We start from the raw sequence: 11,885 nt of genomic DNA, 5'->3' as shown, positions 1-11,885 counted from the left end.
TGCGAAAAATTTTCCACCGAAACCGTGGTTCGAACTCGAAACCCCTGTTTGAAAACCTCTCCTGGTTTGCCTCTTAACTACCTTTATTCGCGATAAAATCTAGCCTATCTTCTTCCCCTAAAGTCTAATCTATCCCTGTACAAATCTCCATCGCAATCGGATGAACGTTTAGGAATATACGCTTTAAGGACACAGGTACAACTCGTCTTTTAAGTCGTTATTACCTTAAGGAATATTAATAAAATAACATATTGTACAATCTCGTCCAATGTAGCGATTATATACAATATTCTAATCAATATGATATTTCTTTAAGAGATTCGTTCGTATATGAGCCCGACCCGAAGGTCAGGCATTTTAAAAAATTACATTCTAGACTCCTTTGAGTGCTCCCCTCCACGGAAATCTTTAGTAAAAGGCGAAAGATTTTTTCGATTTGAAAGGGAACCGGAGTTGTCTAATGGTCGGTGATCGGGGTCCTATATACGATTGGGCCGGTCACGATGCCATGTAGTAGGCTGGTGCTGACACCTCGACATTTCCCCTGTTTCGGACGCGAGTGGGTCGGGACCGTGGGCGTCTGGACCACGACCAGTGCAAGCTTTTGAAGTCTTCGCGTCAGCAAACTTCAAAAACCGCTCGTCACGGTGCACCCGATACGCCTGGCGATCGTGTGAAAACGGTGTCGGAAAACGACTTTGCCCGCAAACGCCATCTATTGGTTGTTTCTAGGAGCACCAGAGTGCCGTGGACGACGACGACGCCCGCCGTTGTATAGTCTGGCGGCGAACGAACGAAATATTAGCATCCGATAGGAAAACTCGTTTCACTAACGAATTTCGGATTTCCTGCATCGCTGGTTTTCCGATGGATTGTTAGTGAGGATAACGAATCAATGACATTGCACGGCGGGAAAAGCTAATGTGCGTAGTCATCTTAGATAGGTCTACGGGAGTAAGTATGTATAGGTTACTATCACAGAATAATTATTTTAAATCTTAGTTCGTGGTTAGTTATATTATTATAGTAATTATTATATTATTATAATAGGAATTATACTATTCTTTCAATAGAATATTATAATATTTAAAACATAATATTATAGTGATTTGAATGATTTGATAACAAATTATCAGGGCTTGAAACCGTTTTCAAAACCGATTCCAGAAACCGCTATAAACCATTTTAATACCGCAACCGAAATCGTGATCAAAACCGAAATTACTTCAATCGGTTTTGAAGCCCTGCAAATTATCTGTGAATAAATATGTGAAAAGTTGCGTCGTGCATGCGTATATCGAACACCCGGTGGGTGGTGACTCGTCGCTGATATCGGCAACATGTTTAGTATTGATTTAATACGCCGTGGCTCCATCCATAGTATATGATCTAAGGTTAATATGTCTACTTGAGATCGATCTAGCCTCTTTTTTTAAATTTTGTCCCTAAGCACCTATACATTTTGTTTGAATATTAAAAAATGTACGAAATTTTAAATGTTGATTACCTATTTGAAAATTAAATTAAATATCTTAAAATGTGACCGGATCGATCTCAAGAAAACATATTAACGAATTCAAATCAGATTTCAGAAATCTTATCGCGTTATATCAGGTCCATCGGTAGGATTGGCAAAAAATACCTACATACAAATTAGCATAAATTGTTTACCGTTCACGCGGCAGGCGGTGACTTGTATGTGTTCATGCGGGAGCGCCAAGTTATTTTATTTACACACAATCACTTCCTACCTCGGTTTAAGAGAGATAGATTCTATCTTAAACCGTGCTTACATACTACGGTACTGCCACGGTTATCTACACCGTGATAGATAACCGTGGGCACTACGCACAAAATATTTACGAGACCCGCATGCATACAATTCGGTAACATTGCTTATTTTGAACTCCTTAAAAACTTTCCGTTTGCAATCCCACATGCACCAAGCCAACAAGTTGCAGATCGAAAAATACCAAAGCAAAATAGGACTTAAATCAATACTAATTTTTAGTTGTTGCCGTAGTGTGATAAGGAAATAATAAAAAATTCAATGTTAAATAAAAATAACGTAACACAGTGACATTATTACGATACGATATTTTATGGCGGTGACTCTTTTTATGTTATTATTTATCAATAAAAAAATGAATTGTAAATTGTGGTTTTATACGTAATTTAGTTATTACTTAATTACTATTATGCAGCTCAACAACTGTAAAAACCTATAATTTAAAATATATAAACGCTCTCGAATCCCACGTGCAATGCGCCAATGCGGATAATAAACGTAAAGTGTAAGTAATAAGTAGGAAATAACTAATAATTAATTACACAATGTAAGATAATGAAATTATTGAGTAAGACACGTAGAAGCCCGTTACTATAAATGAGTATAATAATTATTATAATTATATATTTATGTATGAATAGTATAATTATATAACCTATTTACCTATTGATAAAATATAGAAAGAAATAAGAACAATGCTACTCTACTATATAACTACACTCTCTACTAATTTATATGAATTAGTCATCTTAATTGTTTTTTTTTTATTATTATTATTATAATTATTACTTATTGGTTATTACTTATTAGTACTGTTACTGAGTAAATTATAAGACATGTGACATACATAGAATAATCAATAAACAACTAATCCCGAGACCGTGATGCGTTTGACTTAATTTCTTTTCACACTCATAAAAATTGCAATATGTTTATTCAAGCTGATGTAGAATACTAATATGTGTTTTAAGAGATTATACTATATAGGTTTCACCGACTTCATTGCAAAGGATTTGAGAGATCTCCTCAATTTAAAGTGATACCTACAGTACGTGTTACTTATGACAATAGCCAAGCCCGGATTAAGGGGGTGGGGCAAGGGGGGCACGGTCCCGGGGCCCATATTTATCCCCAAAATATATTTTTTTAACCCGTCCAATACAGTTACAAATTATGTAAATAGGTAGGTTATATATATTATAGTTAGGTAGGTAAATTATTACTAATAATTATAAGATAAAATTGTTCTCAATTTTATATCACGAAAAATTACTGTAAATAATGAACTATGTTTGCCAACAATTTTGTCTGTTTGTTTATTTTTTGAGCATTTTAGATTACCGGTTTAATTGTTTAAGTATATAAAAAGGTAGTTATAAGAAAATAATATTTTGCTCTTGTAATTTAGGTATTTCAGTTAAAAGTATTAATGCGCATTATACTAAACTTTAGAGGACCATATAGTTAATAATCTATTGTGACCCAAAATTGATCATTTTACTGTCAAAATGTTCAGAAAAAAAGTTTTACTAGAATCCATAAAAAAATATAGTGGTTACCATTTAAAAAAATAAAGTCGAGTTTATTATTGGTACAACTACGTGTTTAAAAATTTTGAAAATGTTATAAAAAAATGGCCTGTTAAAAATAGAGAAACACGTCTTTTTTTTGTTTTCATGAAATTCCATATCATCGATCCATAATTGTTAAAAAAAATAAAGCCACGTACAATGACATAGGATATATTCTGTATATTTTTTGTATAGTGAAAAATTATACAATAATATAAAGTCGTTAATATGTAGTGATACAACTATTTTGAAGTTAAAGTTGATAGGGGGCCCAAAGTGTATGGTGTGCCGTAAGGTCTTTTATAGGTCTATGGCCGGGACCAATTGATCCTTAATCCGGGCTTGACAATATCTCCATAAGATATGACATGAATGTATAAAAAAAATATCTTAAGATCTACGGAATTTACTTAAATTTAATTATTATAATATTTTATAAAGGAAAAGTAAAATTCGCATTTTTTAAAAAATTTGACGTAGGTACTGATATAATATAATATATAGTAATATATTAGTATATTATACTAATGTATAATTTTTTTAATACATTAATATACTTGCACAGTTGTATTATTATGGTGTGGGGAACTACGCGATTATTTGTTATGCGAACCTAGTGGTCTATTGCTCGTGAGTCAATTAGTAATATTATTAGTTATTACAATAATTTAAGCACTAACGTTATTATTATTTATAAATAAAACACATTATATTTTTAAATCTTAGATTTAAAAAGAAAAAAAATTATGAATTCTCAACTCAAATTAATTTCCTAATTTTCGTGATTTTTCCGTGTTTTGTCAATATTTGAACTTTAAATGCTTATAAATAAAAACTGTGACTAGGGATTTTTAATATTATTCAAATATCATTATAACAATATAGTAGGAGCCTTGTATTCAATTTCCAAGCTTTTTTACCCAACAAATAAAGTTTTATAGACAAAAAATACTAATAAAATTGGAAACTGAAAATGTTCCTAAACAGTTCAAAACAAATACAAATATTTTTAAAATGTTATCGTGTATAGAAAATGCAAATATAAACAACCAGTGAAAATTTCATGTATATACGTTCATTTGTTTTAGAGGTACACCAAAAACCAAAATCGATTTTCTCAAAAACAGATTTTGCGTAAAAATTCCCGTTTTCCCTTAATTTGTCTATTGTTTTTCACGGCGCTTTTGAAAACTACTGGGAAATTTTTACTTTTGACCCCCCAAAGTACCAACTAGATTCACTTTCCTATCAGAAAAGATTGTGTTGAAGAAAATCTAAGCATTTTTACTGTCATAAAAGGTGATGACAGACACAAAAAAAAAAAATAAAAAAACACACATCATTGTAAATTCAATATATTCATCATTCCACTTAGAATCTAAAATCTGTAAATAATTATAAACAAAGGTATACCAAAGCATAATATTACTGTTAAGTAATTTATAATTTATAATTTTGTTTTTAAAATAAATAGAGTAAAAATTCAATATCCAATGTTTTATTTAATCAATTGAGGCATATTAGTAAAATAAAATGTATAATATTCTTAATTCTTAACTTTAGTTCCATTATGATTATTCTGTTTCCATTGCAACTGCTGGTACAGAATCGCTAGGAGGGGCACCACCAGGTCCGTCTTGTGGTGGCTGAGATCCACCACCTGATGAATCGGTTGTTGGAACAGGGGCTCTTCTTTCCTCACCTTCAATTAATGAAAATTTTGATTGAGTTGTTTCCTCATCATAAATCTCAAATAGCTGATTTTTGCCCACAACAGCAATTGAAACATTCTATAAAATAAATTTACAAATTAATAATAGTTCTGTTAACTTTAAATAAAAGTAATTACCTTTGAAGTTAAATTGACATCATTGGGTTAGGTTAGGTTAGACACTCTCTCTCAAAGCTCTCATACCATATTTCAATAATTCCTCCAAACTTGCCTCCTTAAATGCTTCTAAATTTCTTTCTAGGTATGTACGAGCACTTTGTGATGGTGAGCCAATAGCCATAGCTTTACAATTTGTGTAGTTTGCAGAAAGACATGTTTGGTAAATATGAGGACCATTATCTTATTACAACATACATCAATTAATAAACTTTTAACTTTGTGGTTCGCAAAGTGGCTTGGAGAAAGAACAGGCCATTGTTATTACACAATTTTAACCACTTTATACAACTTTATATGCACTGGCAATTTGGATTTTAGTTCACCAAGACTAATATTATAGTAAGAAATATTAAAGCTTTAAATTTAGCGCCTAATAGGTAATAATAAAAGTTGGTATTGATCATTCTTATACTAAGTCACAAAACTAAATTTGATGTATAATATTTATGAAGTAAATACTCACATCATAACCAGCTACAAGTAGACAAACCCCATAAGGGCGTTTATCATACCGCTATGTGCACAATTGCATTCTGTTACAATAACTAACTTTGGTTATCAATCTATTAACTGGAAGATCATCTCCATGGGCAAACTTATGTGAAGAACATTCCGATCGCATAAACTTGCTACAAACAAATAAATATAATTATTTATTTATTAAATTTTAGGAGTTACTACAATAAAGCTACAAAATAATTTTGGAAAACATAAATATTACTATAATTTTACCAAAGGATGCGAGCATCAGCCAATAAATCAGAGAATGAAAATCCAAGATGATCATCTACAAGTATAATTTTTTTTCTTTACACTAATTCTTCGTTTATTATAGAGTTCAGAAAAGAAATAATAATAATACCTAATAATAACAATAATGAATTATTGAACTTACCATAATGTTTGGATTAGTTTCTTTTTATATACTTTGCTATACAGGCAGAATTAACTAAGTTAATAGATAGAAATCAAAAACTCAAACAAGTCGAACAATGATTAGCGAATACTGTAATCTGTATCTGTCGGAGATAATTATATTACTTATTATTTTTTAGTGACTTGTTATTTTTTTGCTCGAACTGAAATCAAATATGAACCAGGACAACTGTTTGAGGCAAGGTGTATTGATAAGGTGTCGTCACTCTGGACCCCCTATACATATACACTCTTGATTGAAAATATTACCACAGTTCTATAGTCATCAGAGCGCACTTCCTGTCCTATGAAGGCCTGTGTATTCATACTGTTAAATGCAAAATGTCTTAAAACTTAAGAATTAAAATGCTATTTTTTTTTTAAATTGAAGTTAGTATTTACAAAGACATTGATTCATAATAAGTTTTTTTTAATTGAGTTGGCTTAGTAAATTGGAACCTAATTATACATTACATTTGCATTTAAATCATTTGCAATATTTTTTATCGAGTAGACATCAATTATAAAATTTGATGTATAATTTAGTTACTTATTCTTTGGATATTTGCATCCTTCTTAAAATATTTAAATTAAATTAAAACTATTATGATTCTGCTCCTCATTTTAATAGTAGTCTGGTAGAGTGGAATATTATTTTCTAGTGCTCATAAAAAACTCTAAAATCATGTTTAAAATATTTTGCATATTTTATTATATTATTAGGTATATTATTTATATTATAATATTATTCAATAATAGTTATCTTATAAACTTCAAACAAACTTTGAAAATTTGTTTAGTTTTTTTTGGTGTTTTCTTGTTTTTAGCAACTTGCTAATTTTTTTATTTTGCAAGTGAATCTCATTCTTGTTTTAACATAATGACATATAATGATATATTTGATTAAATATTTGACTGTGTATTGAGCAACCAACCTTTGTCAAAAATGTTGTTTATATATTTCTTCAATAACTACAAATTATGTTAGAAAAATAAACAGTGAAAAATGTATATGAAGTTTTTAAATTGAAATGCAACATTACAAACATGATATTTTACCGATACAGCTAGTTATATATATATAGATACTTAACAGTATAATCTAGTACAGTGCTTCCCAAATTTTTTTGTCACGAGGCTCCCCCTAAATTAATGTAAAACTGTCAAGACCCTCTTAATCAAAGTTATTAATTGTTTTTTCTAAATTAGGTATGTACTAAAATTACATGTATTATTTCACACAGATAAATTATTAAAATGTACAGTGAATTAATGTTTTAATATACTTTTGAAAAATATTAATAATAGTATTAAAATTTTAAGTATTTAAACTTTTTCCTTAAGCGCTTCAAGTCTTAAGAAAATAAGCATTGATCTAGGATGACCATATAAATCTATCAACCATTTAGCATAATATAGATATGTTTCTATGCCCAGGATATCTGTTAATATTTTAATAATATATGATAATATATAGGTAATATTATTGATTTTATAATATACTATAAATATTATGAATATATTATAAAATCAATGGTGATAGGTACAACCGATTAATAAATGCTTATAAAAAGGTATTCAAAATATATGCATTTTGGTAATACATAGGTCATATGAATACTAGTATTATGAATTGTACTTAGAATCAATATAATAATTGGTAATTAATAATTATTATTTGTTAATTGTAATACTTTGAAAGTATTATGTATGATAATTTAGTGAATTAACTCTCACATTTTTCATATATTTTTTTTGTAATAGGAAATTTAAAAATGACAATATTTAATAATATTAATAATATTGTATTTGATAAAAAGAAAGTATTTAAATACATGCATACAAATAATTTAGAACATTTAAGTCCTTATGCAATGAACAATTTTGAATTTTATTCCTTAAATCACAATATATTTTCAATTTTCTATGGCTTTGGTGTACAAAAGTGATCGTTTATCGGCCTCTTTAGGACATACAGCGCTTCCGGTGGTGACGGTTATCTAGTATCTTTCGTAGTAAAATTTTCGATCAAGTTTTCAAACGAGTGACGACACCTTATCATTTTATACACCTTGGTTTGAGGTTAACACGATACAGTGGTGACAACCTGAGCACTCCGCACAGAAACACCGATGTCCGACAAAACACTTGATAATCACTAAAAAAATACACTTTAGTAAAGCTTGTAATTTGTATTTTTATATTATTGTTATGTCTGTTATAGTTGTTACCATTGAACTATATGATAAGTTATTATTTAGTTCAATGGTTGTTAGTTGTTACTCGTTACTATGTTTTACCGTGTACTGTGTACATAGCTTGTAATATTATCTAAATTTATTTTTTTTTACGCTAGGTACATCATTATTACCACAGATCATAATAATATAATCTGTGTTATTACTTACTAGTTACTATTATTATTAATATTATTTACTATACAACTGCTTCCATAATTCATAAATCACAATATTGACGAAATATTCTTTAATCTTTACTCTATTGAAATATCACAATAACGACATTGTTATATTAAATTATCTGATAACTATTAATCGGTAGTTCTGGTAGCCAGAATTTGACGCTTTCGGTCTAGTAATATTTCGTAAATATAATGACAATGGAAAACACAGAAAAGTATATTCCGGTGTGTGAATGCGAAGGCGAAGATTTTATGGAGATACCGTTGGAGAGCGATGGTACTCTTTCAACAGCTACACTGAGCGCATACTTTCCCGGAGTCACAGGTCTCAAGTTCCGTCTCGATTCATATTCACCGTATAGAGCACTTAGACTGTACGACGGTAAATTCCACGCTCCCGAAGGCAGTTGGGCTGGTCACAAGTTCTACTGTGTCCATCCTAAGGGTGTGTAACTATTAGCTACTTAATAATAACATTATGGTCCAAATTGAGTTGGCCTGTACCTTGGAGATGGGGTTTTCATGTTTTATTACAATTATTTTTCCTTAAAAGGCGATAAGAGGAAACTCGAAGAGACTGACTGCAAACCTTCTAAGGGTTACCACAGTATGAATTGTACGGATCTGATTGTTTTGGGTTTACCTTATCAACTGTCAGAAACTCAAATGCGAGAATATTTTGTACAATTCGGAAAACTAGTCATGGTTCAGGTATTAAACATTGTTTGCATTAATTGAAAGTATATGACGACTTTTTTCAATTTATGTTCAGATAAAGCGAGATGCGTCTGGAAATTCTAAAGGATTTGGTTTTATTCGATATGAAGATTATAGTTCTCAGGCAAAAGCCCTCGGGCAGCGGCATTATGTTAATAATCGATGGGTTGAAGTCAAAATACCTGCCTCAAAAGTAATATTTTTTAGTATAGTTATTACCTTGAATACTTGAACAACTGTTGTGTATACGCTTACTATACCCATATGCACCCCCAGTTTGTTTAGATCCCATATTTTATTTTGATTTTCAAGTATATAGGTTAAAGTTTAGTGTTTAAAGGCTACTAGGCTAAAAATAAAAAAAATTTAGATTAGAATATTGTATTTAATATAATATTGTATATAATCTTCTAAAAAGAAATTTCAGGTTACATACAAAGATTTGAAAACAGAATTTTTATTGTTATATTTTATTAGGAAGGATATTATTCTAAAGTACCGCACAAGATATTTGTTGGCCGCCTTACTGAAGATATTAGTGAACCTGATTTAAGTAAATATTTCTCTCAGTATGGCGAGATCACTGATGTATTCATACCAAAACCATTTAGAGCTTTTGGTTTTGTTACCTTTAACGATGCCTCTGTAGCACAAAGCCTCTGTGATGAAGACCATATTGTGAAAGGAGTATCTCTTCATATATCTGAAGCAAATCCTAAGTCTGACCAAAACAGGGTAAGTTGAATAACTGTTTTCATCTTTTTCAATTTTTATATACTGGTGCTGACATTGTATAGGATAAACAAGTTAGTAACCAACAACAATATATGAGCAGTGTTCTAACAAATGGAATGCTTGCTGCAGCACTTAACCAAGTTGCATATCAAACACAACCAATTCCTTACCAAACCCATCGTACGTATGGAAAAGTACAAGACTGGAAACGCCGGGGTAATTAATGTAATCTGCTATTTTTAGACTAAATTAATGTGAATTGTGATGGTTAATAATTGACCAAAGGTGTTTTTTCATCTTCCCTTCCTTTTATTTATCCTAGTCATATTAATTAACTAGTTCTCATATTTCAAACCAATTAAATAAAAAATACTTTTCAACTATTTAATTACTTAATCACATTGCAATTCATTTATAGTATTATGTGTTAAAAACAAATAAATTGTAATTTATGACTGTTATATTTTGTGAGTGTTATTATAAATATTGTGTGTTTTGGTTTTTTTTTTCATCTTTCCATTGAGTGTTATAATTTATAATATAAATAATTGCATTAGTAATAGTTTTCTACAAAATATTCGATACTACTTTGATGTAATGTGAGCATTTTCTAGCAGTTTACGACATGTGAGCGAGAGCGTGTGGTATTAATATGAATGATGGATGTATCAGCCTAGTCATCAGTATTAAAGGTGAGAATTCCATGGTCCTTTTAAATGTTTTCCTTACATCCAAATAATGTTTAACGTATTACCTATTTAAAATAAAATGGGTAATTATTTATATCATTATTGTCTTTATATAAATATTTAAAATAGAGCGGATGTTAGTGAATTAATTTTAAAATAAGTTTTAATACATTTTTATACAAAAAATTAGAACAGATTAATTAGTTAAATTGAATTTTGTTGATTTTATTACATTGAAGTTTTTTTTAAATTTATTGAACAAACAATACTTTAATAAAAAACACAAAAATAAATGATATAAAAATTTAATATTTTAAGATAAAATTGGGTCTTTAAACGTAACAACCTCGTGGGCTTCTTATTGTATTTTAATTTTAAAGCGAGCTATGAGTATTTTAAAATTGTAAATTGTTTGTACATCTTAAAGTACTCATAACTCGTTTAAAAATTAAAATATAATAAAAAGCCCTTGAGGTTGTCTAGATAATACTCTTACCTTTAGATTTGATAAGAGGTAATTTTACTCTAATTTTTAAATGAACGGAGCTACAATATTTTGCTGAGCGTAAATTTTGCTATATTATACATCTGTAAGACAGAGACAACACACGCGGGTATCACGTCCTCTTAAATCTGGACTTGCTTCTGTCTACTGATATTCATTTAACAATTAGTCATTGTAAAGAATAATTATAAATATAATTTAACACTATATTATGTATATAGTAGTTGGTGAAAATATAAAATGTAATGTCTGCTTTTTTTAAGTTATAGATACGTCTTATACTTTACATATAATAGGTACTTTGAAAATCATTTTTAATTTTTTGTTAATTCAAATTTTCATTATTTATAGTGCAACCAAGTTATGAACATTATCGATTAACAATCTAAAACCACTTTTGCCCCATGTTAATTGGTGATCTTCTTGACTTGGTCGCACTAAATTGTACTTAATAAAATTTTTAATACTTATTCTATTTTGTTTTACAGATCATACGAATTCTGAAACTTCGAATGCAATTTCTCTATTTATTTAGGTTACATTAGTTACTAAAAAAAAAATATCCTATTTTATAAAATCAAAATAAATATTATATTGATTATACAGCTGTTGTACCTTTGCATTTTCTATATTCTATAATTTTATGTTGAC

The 11,885-nt window shown here is 29.4% G+C and overlaps 1 protein-coding gene, 1 long non-coding RNA gene and 1 other non-coding gene across 5 annotated transcripts; 1 reads left to right on the top strand and 2 right to left on the bottom strand.

Moving 5' to 3' along the window:
* Positions 1-333: 333 nt before the first annotated feature.
* Positions 334-456, bottom strand: LOC132951522 (U5 spliceosomal RNA). Its single transcript, XR_009665348.1, has one exon. It is a non-coding gene; the product is annotated as a U5 spliceosomal RNA (small nuclear RNA).
* A 4,086-nt stretch (positions 457-4,542) lies between these two features.
* LOC132950743 (uncharacterized) lies at positions 4,543-6,489 on the bottom strand. Its single transcript, XR_009665237.1, has 3 exons — positions 6,147-6,489; positions 5,984-6,038; positions 4,543-5,880 (listed from the first exon to the last, which is right to left on the bottom strand). It is a non-coding gene; the product is annotated as an uncharacterized LOC132950743 (long non-coding RNA).
* A 1,914-nt stretch (positions 6,490-8,403) lies between these two features.
* On the top strand, positions 8,404-11,837 carry LOC132950402 (TAR DNA-binding protein 43-like). 3 transcript variants are annotated; one of them, XR_009665203.1, is made up of 7 exons: positions 8,405-9,033; positions 9,142-9,299; positions 9,361-9,498; positions 9,783-10,040; positions 10,103-10,256; positions 10,658-10,732; positions 11,723-11,837. XR_009665203.1 is itself a non-coding variant. In XM_061021836.1 (6 exons), the coding sequence occupies exons 1-6, from the start codon at positions 8,781-8,783 to the stop codon at positions 11,767-11,769; spliced, it is 1,008 nt and encodes a 335-aa protein (XP_060877819.1). In that variant the 5' UTR covers positions 8,404-8,780; the 3' UTR covers positions 11,770-11,837. The 3 variants fall into 3 exon arrangements, 2 of the variants coding, with proteins under 2 accessions (XP_060877819.1, XP_060877821.1); XM_061021836.1 differs by lacking the exon at positions 10,658-10,732 and having other exon boundaries at positions 8,404-9,033; XM_061021838.1 differs by lacking the exon at positions 11,723-11,837 and having other exon boundaries at positions 8,404-9,033; positions 10,658-11,712.
* Positions 11,838-11,885: the final 48 nt, after the last annotated feature.

This window comes from Metopolophium dirhodum, chromosome 8 (assembly GCF_019925205.1).
Source record: "Metopolophium dirhodum isolate CAU chromosome 8, ASM1992520v1, whole genome shotgun sequence".
NCBI lineage: Eukaryota > Metazoa > Arthropoda > Insecta > Hemiptera > Aphididae > Metopolophium > Metopolophium dirhodum.
This window is presented reverse-complemented; position numbering and strand designations above follow the sequence as displayed.

Coding starts and splice junctions, on each gene's coding strand:
- LOC132950402 (XM_061021836.1), top strand. CDS start 8,781: ATGACAATGGAAAACACAGAAAAGTATATTCCGGTGTGTGAATGCGAA. Junction 9,499..9,782: donor TCAAAATACCTGCCTCAAAA/GTAATATTTTTT, acceptor ATATTTTATTAG/GAAGGATATTATTCTAAAGT. Junction 10,041..10,102: donor CTAAGTCTGACCAAAACAGG/GTAAGTTGAATA, acceptor GACATTGTATAG/GATAAACAAGTTAGTAACCA.